At 46.0% G+C, this 18,287-nt stretch overlaps 1 protein-coding gene across 29 annotated transcripts in view; it reads right to left on the bottom strand.

Moving 5' to 3' along the window:
• RIMS2 (regulating synaptic membrane exocytosis 2) overlaps positions 1-18,287 on the bottom strand; it is an 884,385-nt gene that overhangs the window by 651,988 nt on the left and 214,110 nt on the right. For all 29 annotated transcript variants that reach the window (XR_003999196.1, XR_003999198.1, XR_003999197.1 and 26 more), the window contains exon 3: positions 8,133-8,144. Coding sequence is in view for 26 of the 29 variants with exons in the window: in XM_030553644.1 (XP_030409504.1) it covers positions 8,133-8,144 (12 nt within the window). In the remaining 3 variants the exon portion in view is untranslated. The remainder of the gene's footprint in view (positions 1-8,132; positions 8,145-18,287) is intronic.

The raw sequence follows: 18,287 nt of genomic DNA, 5'->3' as shown, positions 1-18,287 counted from the left end.
GGTCGCCGTGTTAGTCTGGATCTGTAAAAGCAGCAAAGAGTCCTGTGGCATCTTATAGACTAACAGACATTTTGGAGCATGAGCTTTCGTGGGTGAATACCCACTTCATCAGATGCATCTGACGAAGTGGGTATTCACCCACGAAAGCTCATGCTCCAAAACGTCTGTTAGTCTATAAGGTGCCACAGGACTCTTTGGTGGTATAAGTTGCAGTTCCAGGGAAGAGAGGCATGAACCATTGGGAGCTCAGTACAGAGGAGAGGAGACTCTGGGTTGTCAGAAACGATCAAGTCTATTGAGAAGTGGAACTCTTGCAGTACTGGCATAAACATCATAGGTACTGGTGGCTGTGTGTTTGCGGGGGGAGTGCCATGCAAGGTCTAGGTAATGGTGCAGATGTTTTGGATGTTGACAGTGCTGAAGTTAGAGTTCATTCTGTCAAATGACCAGTAGATTGCACCACGGACTGCATTGGTGTTGGAGGATGCATCGGTCGTGTGTGTCAATGATGCAGTGGGTACCAATTTTGAGGTCTTTGATTTGTCCTTATTGGTCCCGAATGACTGTGTCCCATTTGCTGTCCTACCCTCTTAGGGTCCTTGAACCTCTCAACAATACCAGAGATACCTAGACAGTCAAAGGAACTAGGTTTCATCCCAGAAGATGTCAAGGCTACCTAACTCACAGGGGATGCCTTTCTTTGAGGTAGCAAGAGAGTGTAAATTTTCTTTTTGTAGTGGGGGTCAGCAGATGACAGTGCTGATGGTGGAGGAAAGGTATCGGGGCCAGATTCTGAGGCTGGTTGCAATGAACTCTCCAGCAGTAAAAGTTTTATTTTCAATTCATGGTCCTTCCTGGACCATGCCTTTAATTTGAGGCAGTGGGTGCATTTCTGAGATACGTGCCCCTCACCCAAACAGTGGATGCACCCTGAGTAGCCATCACTCACACTGATGGCCTCATAACAGGAGAGTCACCTTTTAATCCTGGCAGATCCAGGCATAACCCAAGTAGAGAGAACTTCTCAGTAGGAAAGGGCATAGAGAAGGAAACCTATGCTAATCTAAAGAGTAACAGGGAGAAAACAGCAAAAGAAAAAAAATTGAGAGAGAAGGGATAAAGGGAAGAAAAAATAAAGGAAACATGTACATACTAAGAACTTGCAACAGAAGCAGTAATATCACTACAGATGTATGAACACCTCTGCTAGGGATTCCGTCCCCGACCAAGGGTGGTTGAAAAGGAACTGAGGATGATTGGACCACGCAGCGCTTTATAGCCAAAGCTTACATCAAGAGGCAGGGAGGAGCACATGTGCAGCCCAACAGGCACTTCTACCAAAAATCCCCAATTCCAGGTGCAGGGGCACTATTGTACCTACAGTGGTGCACCCATAGAGACACTACTTGAAGAAGAACCTAACTAACTACAACTCTAAAAAAAGGCTACAAAACAAGAAAATACTATAACTATATACAAGAAAGGAAGAACAGACAAAGTCACTCACTTAGCTAAGTTAACAGCGTGAAGGAACAGGGGTTCCAACTCAAGCCATGCAGTGGTAAGAAGGAACTGGAGAGGCATTGACCCACACAACCTTTTATAACCTGAGCAGCAAACATGAGGGGACACATGGGTCACATATGAGTCAACAGACACAGCTACTAAAACCTTCCAGCTCCTGTGCATACGCACCTATGTTGGAATCCATATTGGGCCATCACTCAAAGAATAGATCATTTCTTTCCTTACAGATTTGGTCCTCCATTTGGCAAACATATTTTGCTATATCCAATTATGCAAGACTGAGGCATGGCTGGGATTTGTTTTTGCTTTTTGACTTGTTCTCACTATACCAGCAGCAGCAGCAGCAACAGAAATGTGCACATGAAGTACAATATGTGGAAACAATGGTTTAAAGCAAGAGGAGTGCTGTAAGAAAAGGAAATAGGCATGCACAGAAAGCCTCTTCCCTCCACATGAACAGCAAAGCAGGAATCCTCTTTAATGTATCTGAGTGCCTTACTAGGTGCATCTAATTAGATTCCTACCATACATGTTCAATAACAGAATGGGAACCACATTCTGACAGTCAGAGGCTATGTGCAACTCCCATCTAAACTGCTGCATATGCTCCAATCAACAGCATACATTGACTGGCAGTTAACTTCTACACACATTGCAAGCTGAGCAGTGCCCCAACCCTTCTCTTGAAATCCTGTCCTCGCTGACGGGATCCCTATGGCACAAGGCATGGTAGACTGTTTCTCTGCTTCTCATCTCTGCATGGATCTGACTGCTGCAGATTAAACTATGAGAGGAGTTTCCTGATCCACATTGCTCAGCCATATGGTCAGTGTTCAACCATTAGCCACGCCAGTATCTATAGCTATATTTAAGAATGTATTACAGTTACCAAAAATAGAACATGACCCTTAAGATACTGGACATAAAATTGTTATGCCACATTTGTGTTAGTACTGGAAAATGAGGGACAACAAACTATTACGACTTTTCCGTGTTGGTAAAACACTAGCATAATCCATATTTTATATCACATAAAAGCCAAACATTGTACTGGATATCCATTCTGTGAATGTCTGAGTGCAAAGTGCTGAGGAATATAGAAGCTCTCTTGATACTATAGGGTGCAAAACCAGGATTTCTGCTGTTCCTTTCACAAATGCACATAGGAGAGCTTCTTTTACTCTTCTCTTACACTCACACTCAGGGGCAGCTCTATGTTTTTTGCCGCCCCAAACACGGCTGGCAGGCGGTTTTCGGCGGTTCCTTCCCCCAGGCCAGCAGCGGGTGCTGAGTGGGACCCTGGCTGGCAAGGGGCCAGCAGCAGGAACCCCAGAGTGGCGGCAGGCTGAGCCGCTCTGCGCACCCCGCATGCCAACAAATATTGGCTCACGTGCCACCTTTGGCACACATGCTGTAGTTTGCCAACTGACCTAAAGCAATCTGAGATGCAATCATTAACCATTAAAAGGTAATCTAAATACTAACAGCTCCCAAGATTCACACACTCCTCCTTCCCCCACCCCCAAAATGTAACCAGTATGATACATACATCATAAATCCAGGTATTTGTGTATCCTCTTCACTGCATTGTTTAACTGAGGGCTTACTATCTTACTAAATTTAGAGCTTGATATTCTAAACATATGGACAAAAATACCTTTTTAGATACAAGTGGTTGTGTGTATGTACTTTCAAGACCACTCTTAGATTCTAAGCTCTTTGGGGTGGGGCAGAGTTTATTTTATTGAACTGTTACATACCTAGCACACCTTGGGTGCTACATAAATAATAAGTGATCATGTGCCACATGGACTATGTTTGAAGAAATGTATTTCTAAACCACACTAAAATACAGTCTGTCACAGCAATTAAAAACCTGTGGCTGGCCTGAATCAGCTGACGGGCTCACAGGGCTTGGGTTGTGTGATGCTGTATGTTTGAAACATGAGCCATTATATCATTAATATTGCCACTGTTAGTAAATTGCAACAAATCTTGTATAAAGTATATCATGTAAGGTGTCAATGCAAAAGTTACAATCTATCAAATATGATTATCCTGTTTGTATGCATGTATCGTCTTTGTATCTAAAGTTATGAATATTGACTATGTTCCAATAATTCAAATGTGTTTGCTTCTGGGATAACGCCCACAAGGTAATTTACATCCAGTCTGGACAGCACATTGTGAATGGACTGTTCAAGTCGATGGCCCATTAAAAGACACTTAGCTCATACAATAGACCATGGAAGAACCTGTCCCTGCTGGATGGACATTTTAGCCAAAATAATCAGCTCCTATGACTCATCAAAGCATGCAAGAGCATGTGACTTGCTCATGTGAGCCTGGACTCCACCTTGTACCTGTAATTTTCCACAAACTAAGACTGAGAGAATTCTCTATACATGGGAGAAAGTATAAAAAGCCCTCGAAGCATCTCTATTTTGCCTCTTTCCTGATCTGATCTCTGGACTTACACTGAAAGGAGCATTACAACCAATGGACTGAGGATCTTCCAATCTTTTGGAAGTTACGAGAGACTTTACAAGCCAGCAGTTTATTACATCATGACTACAAGTCTGATCCAAGAACTTTGCAATGAGTGCATGTATTTGTTTTCCTTGACCATCATAACACTCTCCTCTTTCTTTTCTCTTAGATGTAAGCAGGGTCTGTACGAACTCTCCCCTGACAGCTAGTTGGGGAGGAGGAGAGACTTCAGGAGCTGTATTCACATGAACACACCTACTCTGCATAGATATCTAGCAGACAGGAGCTTTGTAGCCCCAAGTGATCAACTTTGGCTGGTGTTGGGTTACAAATCACTTTAGTACTGAATGTTCGGGTAATGAAATGTTTTCGATGTTGTCTTTATTGTCTGAGTAAAGGGGGGCAAAACTGTGCTTAACCTGCCCCAAATGAGGAGGCCCCCCTCAGCTGAAAGGACCTAGTTAAGCTAAGGACTTGAATGCCAGATGCCAGTGAAAGCAGAGAGGGGTCGGGACTCTCTCTAAGAGTCCCCAGTCTGGTTTAACCTGTTCCTCCCCACTGTTCAAACATAGAGCTAAATAGATTTCATTAGGAGTCTTTTGTTATTTTAAGTGCAGAAATCACTTGTGGTGGGACAATGTTTCTGCCCAGCCTGATGAGGGCTAAAAATCACTAAGAGCTGACAATCACTAAAGGACTGACGTACAGAGGTCACAACAGAGAGGCAGGTGGCAGCAGAAGGTGACTGGCTGCCAAAAGTGGCAAGCAGTCATCTGGCGGGAACAGCCAGTGGGAGGCGGTGAGGAACAGTGGCTGGTAGGGCAGTCAGGTAGCAAGGAACAGGGCTGGCAGGGTGGCCTGCCAGAAAAACTGCTCAGATGACAGAGCAAGCCAGGAGCCTTCTTCTCTGAGTGGGAGGTGAACTCATGCAGATGCACTTCTGAACCCTGGGTCCTCACTGACCAAAGACAACCACTGTGAATGAGGAATGGTGAGGGGAGCACAGAAAATAAATTTTCGGTTGTAGAATTCAAGAACATGAGGCAGATGACTGTGCTCCATGCGTTCTCCTCAGTTTTATGTTTATGAATCTTGCCTGTGGCATTTTCCCTAATTAATGTCAGGTGACTTTTCTCCTTTAATTAAAAGTTTCTTTTCTACACTAAGGCTCTGTGCTTGCAAGTAGGGAAGAATTGGCTCTCAGAGGCACCCGGGGTAGCGTGTAATTTTCCCAGGTTACTAGGTGGGGGCTTGCACCAGTTTTGTGTTGTATTGTTGAAAAGGAATCCCCAGATATTGAACCTGACCCTGGCTGCTGCCGGCTCCACCTGTCAGAAGGGTTACATATAAATAAACCTTTAGATATTAGATACTAAAGGATTGGCAACAGTGTGATTATTAGGTAAGATCTGAGTTATATATTGGCTTGCCTGTGTGACTGATCTCTTGGGATTAGAATAACTTTTGTTTGATTAAATTGGTATTAAATAACCAGTCATCAAGTCTAGTGTCTGGGTGGTGAAACGAGGTCTGGGATGCCAAGGGAGACTACAGTTTGGACATCTTGTTAACCAGTGTGGTGATACAGAAGCTTAATTTTGTTACTGGCTTGGTATATCTTATGGAAGAATAACCACCTGTTTGGGGTGGATCTGCCTCACTTATTAGCAGTTTGTCCTAAATCTGGTATTCTCAGCTGTGACCCACAGACAGAGGCATGGTGACTGGCTGTAAAATTGCTGTGTAGATGTTTGGGTCCAGGCTGGAGCCCAAAATCTGTGAGGGGAGAAGTTCCCAGAGCTTGCGCTCCAGCCTGAGCCCAAACATCTACACCGCAATTAAACTTCCCCGTAGCCCAAGCCCCATCATCCTGAGTGAGGTGACATGGGACAGTGAGGGATTTTTCACTGCAGTGTAGACATAACCTGTGAGGCCTGAAATAGCTCCCAATGAAAAGTGGTAACAAGCTCCCATTTCTTTAAATGGGAGAGTTTGTTCTCTGTGTATGTATTTTGACATAGGTAAATTGTAAAAAACATTTTAGTCTGCAAGTGACAGAGATTTAATTGCTAAGCACTAGAGGACAAGAGCTTTTATATTTGCAGTTGATTTTAGAATGTTTATAGTCACTTTCATGGAAAAGTAGATTTAGGCCATGTCTACATCTAAAATTTTGCAGCGCTGGTTGTTACAGCTGTATTAGTACAGCTGTATAGGGCCAGCGCTGCAGAGTGGCCACACTTACAGCAACCAGCGCTGCAAGTGGTGTTAGATGTGGCCACACTGCAGCGCTGTTGGGCGGCTTCAAGGGGGGTTCCGGGAACGCGAGAGCAAACCGGGGAAGGAGACCAGCTTCGCCGCGGTTTGCTCTCGCGTTCCCGGAGCCACCCTGCAAACCGCAGGGAAGGAGACCTGCTTGCTCGGGGTTCCGGGAATGAGAGAGCAAACCGGGAAAGGAGACCAGCTTCGCCGCGGTTTGCTCTCGCGTTCCCGGAGCCACCCTGCAAACCGCAGGGAAGGAGACCTGCTTGCTCGGGGTTCCGGAAACGAGAGAGCAAACCGGGGAAGGAGACCAGCTTCGCCGCGGTTTGCTCTCTCGTTCCCGGAACCCCGAGCAAGCAGGTCTCCTTCCCTGCGGTTTGCAGGGTGGCTCTGGGAACGCGAGAGCAAACCGCGGCGAAGCTGGTCTCCTTTCCCGGTTTGCTCTCTCGTTCCCCGAACCGCCGAGCAAGCGGTTCTCCTTCCCTGCGGTTTGCAGGGTGGCTCCGGGAACGAGAGAGCAAACCGGGAAAGGAGACCAGCTTCGCCGCGGTTTGCTCTCGCGTTCCCGGAGCCACCCTGCAAACCGCAGGGAAGGAGACCTGCTTGCTCGGGGTTCCGGGAACGAGAGAGCAAACCGGGAAAGGAGACCAGCTTGATTACCAGAGGCTTCCTCCTTCCACGGAGGTCAAGAAAAGCGCTGGTAAGTGTCTACATTGGATTACCAGCGCTGGATCACCAGCGCTGGATCCTCTACACCCGAGACAAAACGGGAGTACGGCCAGCGCTGCAAACAGGGAGTTGCAGCGCTGGTGATGCCCTGCAGATGTGTACACCTTCAAAGTTGCAGCGCTGTAACTCCCTCACCAGCGCTGCAACTTTCTGATGTAGACAAGCCCTTAGTTTAGCCAGGATATTTTGTTGTTTGTATTTTTTTAATGAAATTTAATTTCTTTCAATAAACGTTTAAAGCTGTGCAGGCATATTCATATTCTCTTACACATCCTCTCCTAAACATAGCTAGAATAAAAACAGTATTTTAAGAGAATACTTTAGGTTTAGTATTCACAAAACAAACTAGCAAAATATTAGTAGCATGCATAACTTTTAACATTCTTTCAACATTATGCTCAATATAATATGTGCAGTAGGACTTGTGGATGACAAACCTATGCTTATAATTTAGTTTAAAGAACAAAAAAAATTAAACACTATTTCTTAACTTGACATTATAGGGATTAAATAGTATCTAGTAAATTAAACGTTTAGGATAGACATGTTTTCCTGATGATTTTTGATGATTAATGTTTTGAATTACTGTGAAAAAAAACTCAAACTACTGAGCTGTCATTCCATCAAAATCAGAAGGATAAAATGTAATTAAAAAACTAACTTAATTTTAACCATGTGGATGTTCATAATACAATCAGAGCTATCACTGTGAACAAAGCTGATATTACCAAATTTGTGCCACTTAAATTGTAAAATTTTTGTCAAATTTTTTTGGAAGAAAAAAAATCAATAGTTACTGTATTGCATCAATTATCCAGTTTCTTTTCTTTTTTAAACTGCACATATAGAATATTGCAAAATTAAAGAAGAAAAAACAAGTGCATGCTCACAAGCTTCTTAACAAAAGAACTTTCATGCATAATATCTACAATACTTTAAATTTTATGGTTTTTAAGATGAATAATTATTAAACATATAAGGCCCATTCCTGCTCTCACTTAAACAAGAGCAACTCCTTTTTCTTTCAGTGGGAATTGTATCTGTATAAGTGAGGGCAAAATCTAGCCTTTAGTATTAAGACTACTCATAAAAATAAATAATGTTAGACAGAAAAAGGCTCTAACCACTTTGTCCTCCTGGAGTTCATATCCACGAAAGCAAGAAAGGACAGAAAAAGACAAAGAAGGAAAGATAGTTATTTCCATACCAAAACGAAGCACTAGTATTTGTTAGTAAAAATAAACAAATTTCAAAGAAATTGATTCACATACTTCTTTTTGTTTCTTCTAATTATGAAAAGTATATGGTGAAAGGGATGTTATTTTACTGGTTTTCTTCTAGTTGTTTATGGATTAAATTTTCAAAGAAAGTCAAAGTACAAATACATGCACAAAGAAAATTATTTTAATAAAAACAATTTAACAGTCAAATCCCACCTGCCTTATTAAAACAAATAGTGGAGTGCACGTGACTAAAGAATGCAGGATTTGGCCCAACTTTGATAGGTCCTCATCCTGCAAATGATAAGTCCCAGGCACAGCTTGTCTAGCCCACATTGATCATATTTAGAACATTTGGCTATTAGACAAACCACAGTCGAGACAATGGGCTATATGGACATAAGTTATCTCCTTGTGCATAACTTATAAAATTAAAACAACAATTGGCCACAAGAAAATAAGTAAGCGTGAATTATACAGACAAAGCAACAACTCTAATCACATTAAAGATTTGGCCTAACCTGATTGGTTGACCTGCTTCAAAACAGGGCGGGCAGATAAATGTGTAGAGCCTCAGGTGGGTGTATGTGTGTGTCTTGGTCTAGGATGTGGTTCTCCTTGACCGTCTGACCCACTCATCCTAAACTGAGGACACCTGAATCACATGGACTATCTGTATCTGGCCAGTGGAAAAAGCGGTCGACTAAAAGGTAACATATTCTTAGTAGGGTAAGGTTTTAAAGTAAAATAGTCTGGTTGCATGCAGTATAAGTTTATGGAGTAAAGAAGTCTGGGTTGCTCGAGCTAATTACATCTGACACTACAGTATTAAAAATGGTGGTGTTGCAATAATTTGATCTCAGGTTACATCAATGCTGCAGTATTAAAAATAGTAATAAGTACCTGATGTATAATATTACATGTACTTGTGGTTGTCTTCCTTACTCAATGCTGGTCTTTAAATTTTCTTTTTCTATTCTGTCCGTATTGCATTTATAGCCATAAGTCATTAAAACCCTTTCTTAAAGAATAGTCAGTAGTTTTAATTTCTTTATGTGGACACCACTTAACCTTATTACATCTGTGTTGGATGGTGGGAAGTAGCGATTGCCCAGGGCACCTTTGGGGCACTGATGCATGCCTTCTCCTTCCATTAATCTCCACCAAAAACATGTTTTTTTTTACCTCAATGTCCTTAACTACTTTCTCCTTCAACATTTTTTCCAAGACCTTGCATACTACAGATGTCAAACTAACAGGCCTGTAGTTACCCGAATCACCTTTATTTCCTTACTTAAAAGTAGAAACTATGTTAGGAATTCTCCAGTCATACAGTACAACCCCTGAGTTTACAGATTCATTAAAAAGTCTTGCTAATGGGCTTGCAATTTTATGTGCCAGTTCCTTTAATATTCTTGGATGAAGATTATCTGGGCCCCCCAATTTAGTCCCATTAAGTTGTTCGAGTTTGGCTTCCACCTCAGATGTGGTAATATTTACCTCCATATCCTCATTCCCATTTCTCATCCTACTGTTATCCCTAAGCTCCTCATTAATCTCATTAAAGACTGAGGCAAAGTATTTGTATAGATATTGGGCCATGCCTAAATTATCCTTAACCTCCACTCCACCCTCAGTGTTCAACGGTCCCACCTCTTTCTTTGTTTTCTTCTTATTTATATGGCTATAGAACCTTCTACTATTGGTCTTAATTCCCTTTGCAAGGTCCAACTCTACATGGCTTTTGACCTTTCTCACCTTATCTCTACATGTTCTGACCTCAATAAGGTAGCTTTCCTTGCTGATCCCTCCCATCTTCCACTCCTTGTAGGCTCTGCTTTTTCTTAATCACCTCTCTGAGATGCTTGCTCATCCAGCTTGGTCTACAACTCCTGCCTATGAGTTTTTTCCCCTTTCTTGGGATGCAGGCTTCTGATAGTTTCTGCAACCTTGACTTGAAAAAAATCCAGGCCTCCTCCACCTTTAGAGCCACAAGTTCTTCAGTCCAATCCACTTACCTAACTAATTTCCTTAATTTTTTTTAAAGTTAGCCCTTTTGAAGTCAAAAACCCTAGTTACAGATCTATTATCGTTTATCCTTTCATTTAATTTGAACTGAATTAACTCATAATCACTCTAACCAAGGTTATCCCCTACAACCATTTCTTCTATGAGGTCCTCTCTACTCACCAAAACCAAATCTCAAATGGCATCTCCTCTTGTTGGTTCAGCAACTACATGGTGAAGGAATCCATCAGCTATCACATCTAGGAAAATCTAAGCCCTATTATTACTACTAGCACTTGTCCTCCAATCTATATCTGGGAAGTTAAAGTCTCCCATGATCACACAATTCCCATTAGTATTTACTTCATTAAAAACATTAAAGAGGTCTCTACCCATATCCAAATCGGATCCTGGCAGTCTATAGCATACCCCAAGCACTATTCCAGGGAAGGCTCTAGTAGCTTTCTTCCCCAATGTGATTTTTGCCCAGACAGACTGTCTTATCCATTCCATCCCTTCTTATTTCTTTACAGTCTACCTTATCATTGATATACAATGCTACTCCACCAGCTTTCCCTTTATTTCTATCTTTCCTGAACAGCACATACCCTTCAATACCAGTCATGACTACTATTCCACCATGTTTCTGTTATCCCTATAAAAGACGGTTACTCACCTTTGTAACTGTTGTTCTTCGAGATGTGTTGCTCATATCCATTCCAATTAGGTGCGCACGCGCCGTGTGCACATTCGTCAGAAGATTTTTACCCTAGTAACACTCGGTGGGTCGGCTGAGTCACCCCCTAGAGTGGCGCCACCATGGCGCCGGATATATACCCCTGCCGACTCAACGGGCCTTCAGTTCCTTCTTGCCGGCTACTCCGAGAGAGGAAGGAGGGCAGGTTTGGAATGGATATGAGCAACACATCTCAAAGAACAACAGTTACAAAGGTCAGTATCCGTCTTTTCTTCTTCGAGTGCTTGCTCATATCGATTCCAATTAGGTGACTCTCAAGCTTTACCTAGGCGGTGGGGTCGGAGTGAGATGTCGCAGAATGTAGAACTGCTGATCCAAATGCCGCGTCATCTCTGGACTGTTGAACCAATGCATAATGTGACACAAAGGTGTGGACCGAGGACCAGGTAGCTGCACGATATATCTCCTGGATGGGTACATGAGCCAGGAAAGCGGCAGATGAAGCCTGAGCCCTGGTAGAATGAGCGGTAAGGTGGCTCATCGGAATATGAGCCAAGTCACAGCAGGTGCGGATGCATGATATCACCCAAGATGAAATTCTCTGGGAGGAGACAGGTAGGCCCTTCATTCTGTCTGCAACTGTGACAAAGAGTTGGGGTGTTTTACGGAAGGGCTTTGTTCGCTCAGTATAAAATGCGAGCGCCCTGCGGACGTCTAGGTAGTGCAGATGCTGCTCCCAGCGTGATGAGTGTGGCTTAGGGAAGAAGAACAGAAGGAAGATATCCTGGTTGATATGAAAGGCCGATACCACTTTACGGAGGAAGGCCGGATGTGGTTGCAACTGTACCTTGTCCTTATGGAAGGCAGAGATGGCCACCAAGTGCACCTTCAATGAAGATACCACTAGGCCATGCTGTTTGAGAGACCAGAGGTAGGGACTGGTACCTCAGTGGGAATAACATTACGTTGGTCGCACCAGCAGGAGAAGCGCTTCCACTTGGCCAGATATATTAACCTAGTGGAAGGTTTCCTACTACCCAGGAGCACTTGTTGCACCGAGGCAGAGCAACATAACTCGGACTGGCTTAACCACACAGTAACCATGCTGTGAGGTGAAGAGACTGCAGGTCTGGGTGGTGAAGTCTGCCGTGGTCCTGAGTTATGAGGTCCGGGGAAAGAAGTAGAGGGATTGGGTTTGTTATTGACAGGTCGAGCAACATGGTGTACCAGTGTTGCCTCGGCCAGGCTGGAGCGATCATGATCAGGTGGGCTCTGTTTCTGCGGAACTTGAACGGGAACGGTGGGAAGGCGTAAAGCAGATGGCTCATCCATGGTATCAGAAATGCATCTGAGACCGAGCCGTGGGAGAGACCTTGGAAGGAGCAAAACGTCTGGCATTTCCTGTTCTCGCAGGAGGCAAAGAGGTCTATGCGGGGAAAGCCCCACTTCCGGAAAACAGAATGGATAACATCCGGACGAATCGACCACTTGTGAGACAGGAAGGATCTGCTGAGTTGATCTGCCAGAGTGTTCCGAAACCTTGGGAGAAAAGACGCTACCAGGTCTATCGAGTGGGCTATGCAGAAGTCCCAGAGCTGAACAGCTTCCTGACAAAGGGGGGAGGAACGTGCTCCTCCCTGCTTGTTTATGTAAAACATGGCCATTGTGTTGTCTGTGAACACTGAGACACAACGGCCTTGTAAATGCCCTTGTTACTCCTGGCACGCAAGGCGGACTGCTCTCAGCTCCTGCATATTGATGTGCAAGGCCAGTTCCTGAGCTGACCAAAGGCCTTGAGTGCGGAGATGTTCGAGGTGGGCACCCCAGCCAAGAGATGATGCGTCCGTTGTCAGGGTCATTGAAGGCTGAGGCGGATGGAATGGCATCCCTGCACAGACCAGGGAGGGCATCAACCACCAGTCCAGGGAGCCTAGGATGCTCAGGGGGATCGTGAGGATTGTGTCTACACTGTCTCTGCCCGGGTGGTATACCGAGAAGAGCCAAGTTTGAAGGGGGCGGAGATGTAGTCTGGAGTGTTTAGTCACGAACGTGCAGGCAGCCATGTGACCCAGGAGGCCGAGACAAGTGCGAGCCGAAGTTGTCGGGAATTTTTGTAGGCCTTGTATAATTGATGCCATTGCCTGAAATCAAGGCTGTGGTAAGCAGGCCCTGGCAAGATTGGAGTCCAGAATGGCCCCAATGAAGTCTATTCTTTGTGTGGGAACCAGAGTGGATTTCGTTGTGTTGATCATCAGGCCTAGTCGCTTGAATAGGTCCTTGGCGATGCCCACATGACAGGTGACTTGGGTCTCGGAGGCCCCTTGAATGAGCCAATGGGAAGATGTGTATCTGATGATGACGGAGGGAGGCAGCGACTACAGCCATGCATTTTGTGAATACTCGTGGGGCTGTAGAGAGGCCAAATGGAAGGACCGTAAATTGGAAATGTTGACGGTTGACCACAAACCGGAGGTACTGTCTGTGCGGAGGGTAAATGGCAATGTGAAAATATGCATCCTTCATATCGAGGGCGGCATACCAGTCTCCCGCATCCAAGGATGGGATGATGGTCCCCAGGGATACCATGCGGAACTTCAACTTTATCATGAACTTGTTGAGTCCTCGCAGGTCTAGGATAGGTCTGAGACCTCCCTTCGCCTTGGGGATTAGGAAATAGCGGGAATAGAACCCCTTGTCCCTCAAGTCCTTCGGTACCTCCTCTATAGCTCCCATGGCAAGGAGAGTCCGTACCTCTTGCAAGAGGAATTGCTCGTGAGAGGGGTCCTTGAAGAGGGACAAGGATGGGGGGTGAAGGGGGTGAAATAAACTGGAGGTGGTATCCGAATTCTACCGTGCGTAGGATCCAACGATCCGAAGTTAGTTGGGTCCACGCAGGGAGGAAAAAGGAGAGGCGGTTGAAAAAGGGAGGGAAAGGATCCTGGGAAACAACTGGTACGCCGTCCTTGGGTGTGCCTTCAAAAGTTTGGTTTGGGTCCCACGGGTGGTTTGGAGGGACCCTGATTCTGACCCCCTTGGGGTCTAGACTGCCATCTGCGATTGCCTCGGCCATGCCTTCTGCCAAAGTCCTGTTGTGGCCTAGGTCGGGGGTAAGGGCGGTGAGGCTGGGGGCAGAAGGATCTGCGCTGAGTCAGCGGTGTATGCATCCCGAGTGAGCGCATGATCACCCTACTGTCCTTTAGGCTTTGCAGCCTAGGATCAGTCTTTTCAGGAAATAGGCTTTGGCCATCGAAGGGCAAGTCCTGTATGATGTGTTGTAATTCAGATGGAAAGCCTGACACCTGAAGCCATGATATTCGCCTCATGGCGATTCCTGAAGCCGGAGTCTTGGCTGCGGAGTCGGCTGCGTCCAGCGAGACCTGGAGAGAAGTTCTCACCACCTTCTTCCCTTCCTCCAAAAGGGCAGCAAACTCTTGGCGGGAGTCTTGGGGAACTAACTCCATGAATTTTCCAACCGCCGCCCAGGTGTTATAGTTGTACCGGCTAAGCAGGGCTTGATGGTTTGCCACCCTGAGTTGGACGCCCCCAGCAGAGTACACTTTGCGGCCCAATAAGTCCATGCGCCTAGCCTCCTTTGATTTTGGAGCAGGAGCTTGCTGGCCATGGCGCTCCCTTTCATTGACTGATTGCACGACAAGGGAGCAGGGAGGAGGGTCACGTACAGGTACTTGTACCCCTTAGAGGGAACATGTACTTCCGCTCAACTCCCCTGGCCGTGGGCGGAACAGAGGTTGGAGACTCCCAGATGGTATCGGCATTTGCCTGGATCGTACGAATGAATGGCAAGGCAACTCTTGTGGGGGTGTCAGCTGACAAAATATCCACCACAGGGTCCTCTGTCTCTGAGACCTCCTCCACCTGAAGATTCATGTTCAGGGCCACGCATCTCAGGAGGTCCTGATGTGCCCTCAGGTCAATTGGAGGAGGGCCCGAGGAGGATGTCCCCGCCACCGCTTTATCTGGAGAGGAGGAAGAGGAAACGCCAGGGACAAGAGGGTCCTGCGTGGGCCCCTGTTCTTGGGTGACGTCAGGCTCGGGTGGAACCTGAGAGTCTGTTGACTGAATGGGAGCTTCCTCTGTACCCGCAGGAGGGGGGCAGCTGACAGTCGCCTCCGGCACCTGGTGTTCCGATGGTACGGAGCGTGATGGCACTGGAGGCGCACCTTGGGCTTGGTGATATGCCCAAGGTGTCCAGAATGACCACTGATGAGATCCTTGATCTTGGGCCTGGGTCTCCTGGAAGACTCGGCTGGGCACATCTGAGTCACGGTCCTGTGCATAGGAAACACTGTCTGTGTGAGATGACACAGATGTGTGTCGAGACGGCCATGGAGGAGCTGAAAAACCCTGAGAAGGGTCTCCATCTCTAAACGATCTCTCTCTGTGCGGCACCAGAGAGCGGTACCGGGTGCCATACCGGTACCGGGAACAAGACTGGGACCTGCGACTGGAACGGTGCCGGGAGGTCGACCAGGATCTCGAAGCTCGACGTCTGGAGCGGCTGCAAGCGACGCGGTGCCGGGAACGGTGCCAGGAGCTGGATCGGTGCTGAGAGTACCGGGCCGGCGAACAGGATGCTGAACAGTGCCACGAGTGCAACCGATATCGAGATGGAGAGCGGTGCCGGGACTGCGAGTGGCGTCGGGACCGGGATCGGCGACGGGACTGAGAGCGCCAGTGGGACTGCGATTGTGATCGGTGCCTCTCGGCGGTGCCGACAGAGGATGGTCTCAGCAGGGCAGGCTTGCCAATCGATTGTATAACTGCACCGGCAGTGCCGGGGGTTGAGGCACTGCAGACTCCGTCGGCGCAATCAGCTCCTTTGCAGTGGAAAAGGTCTCCGGCATGGAGAGAATAGTGAGCTCAACCACGGCGTGCGACGGGGAGCTTTCAGGCACCGGACTTGATGGCTCTTGCGGGACCGGAATCGATGGTGCCGAAGCTGGAGGTGCCATGGCAGGTGTCGGTGCCGGGTGGTTCGACTTAGGCGGGTGCTCCGACTGTGGTGCAAGTGGCATGGAAACAGCAGGAGTCTTATGTTTCTTAACCCGCGGGGAGAGGGAACGGTGCCGAACAGACATCTGTGCCGGCGACGGTCGGTGCCAAGAGGCTTTAGAGGTACTGGTGCGATCCGGTGCTGAAAAAGCGCTTCTCCCTGATGTGGACTGTCCGGCGCTCTGTGCTGAGGACGGAGGAGTAAGAGCTGCTTCCATTAGGAGCTGTTTGAGATGAAAGTCCCGCTCCTTCTTCGTCCTCGGCTTAAAGGCCTTACAGACCCAGCACTTACCCGAAAGGTGGGATTCCCCGAGGCACTTAAGACAGGAGTCGTGGGGATCTCCCGTTGGCATCGGCTTGTGGCAGGCCAAGCACAGTTTGAAGCCTGGTGAAGCGGCCATGGGCCCCGGTACCGGGTGCAGGGAAAGGGCTAATCCCCAAACCCCTTCAACTATAAACACTAACTATATTATAGAATCAATTAAACTAACTACAACTATAGAAATTATAACTCTATACACAAGAATTAGCAAGAGAACTACAAGTAGTTAGGGAAGTGGAGATCAGCTAAGCAGCGCTCCACTGTTCCAACAACCGACACTGGCAGTAAGAAGGAACTGAAGGGCCGTTGGGTCGGCAGGGGTATATATCCGGCGCCATGGTGGCACCACTCTACGGGGCGACCCACCGAGTGTTGCTAGGGTAAAAATCTTCCGATGAATGTGCACGCGGTGCGCGCACACCTAATTGGAATCGATATGAGCAACACTCGAAGAAGAATATCTGGTTTCACTTCCTGCACCAATAGCTCCAGTTCCTCCATTTTGTTACCTAGACTCCTCGCATCTTAATTAATGTGCAAACATCTTAATGTACAAACATCCTAATTTTCGCTGTTTGGCTTCTCTCACATTCTTTACCTGATTAGGCACAGACATTCTACCACCAATACCACCTGTTAGATTGATATCTACACTACCCTTCCTCCTTATGTCCATTCTCCTACCCACGGCTGTATCCTTTCTTACTTCATTTCTTCCCTCTCAATGTTAAAATCCGGCATGGAGACTACCTGGACATCTCCCAACCATCTCCCCCAATTCCTAGTTTAAAGATCTCTTAATCAGTTATGCCAGCCTCCATCCTAGAAATCTATTTCCCTCCCAACTCAGGTGAAGTCCATCTCGAGAGAACAGTCCTCTGTCCATGAATGCTTCCCAGTGGCCATACATCCCAAAGCTCTCCTTATAGCATCACTGCCTGAGCCATCTGTTGATCATCATAATCTTGTCACACCTTTGTTGCCCTTCTCAAGGAACAGGCAGAATCCCACTGAAGATTCCTGGAGCCTCAACTTCCTTATGCATCTTCCTCAGCCTGGCATAATCTCCCCTGATATGTTCCAGTGAGAATTTAGCCGTATCATTTGTTCCCACATGAAGGACAATCAATGGATTCTTTCCTGCTCCCGTTAGGATCCTCTTCAGCCTCAGGTCCATATCCCGTATCTTAGCACACAGCAGACAGCACACCCTTCTGTTTAATTCTTGAGAAAATGCACAATCAACTATTCATGATTAATCTGACAGCACAGAATGATAGCATATTAATTAGTGTAATATTTGTTTAAAGATGATCATTCTTGAAATTCAAGTTAGTGGTAGAAGTGATCTGCCAGGCAGTCTCGTTTTGTTTTTGTAGCTTCCAGAATGAAACTTCCCCAGCTCAAAAATGCTGACCCTCTTAATGACAGTGGTAAGTCTTCAAAAGGTGCACACCAACAACTGCATGTATTTGGGTGAGCAGATCATTCCACCAGATCCTGAACCATGTTAGAATCAAGAGTTCTTATTTTAAATAAAGGAAGCTGGACATAATGCATAGCAAAATAGCAAGGGATGTAAGCAAAAAGAATCCAACTCCCTCCACCCCCGACTATCTCACAAACATCCCTCCAAACTCAGAATGTGGTGGGTTAGTGAGAATCCTGTGTGAAGAAAGGATTCAGAGGAAGGAGATTAAATAAAAATAAAAAACAGAATACATTTGGGGGAAAACATCCCTTCCTGACTCTTAAAGATATTTTACTGAAACTTTGAAGTACACCATCTCTGCAGGAGTCTCATTCTTTCATAGGAAACAGCTTGAATAATGTCCCAAAGTAACAACAAACACTGCAATGGACACTGTACAAAAATAAAAACATTTTTGTATTACACTTATAACAGTACACACACACACACATATTTGTATCTATATACAAGTTAAATATGTATTTTATATATGTAATACAAATATATTTTGCCTCTCTTGAAAAGAGAGGTAGAAAAACAAAACACTGA

Source organism: Gopherus evgoodei, chromosome 2 (assembly GCF_007399415.2).
Source record: "Gopherus evgoodei ecotype Sinaloan lineage chromosome 2, rGopEvg1_v1.p, whole genome shotgun sequence".
In the NCBI taxonomy this organism is placed as follows: Eukaryota; Metazoa; Chordata; order Testudines; family Testudinidae; genus Gopherus; species Gopherus evgoodei.
The sequence above is the reverse complement of the archived record's forward strand: the minus strand, read 5'-3'. Positions and strand labels throughout refer to the sequence as shown.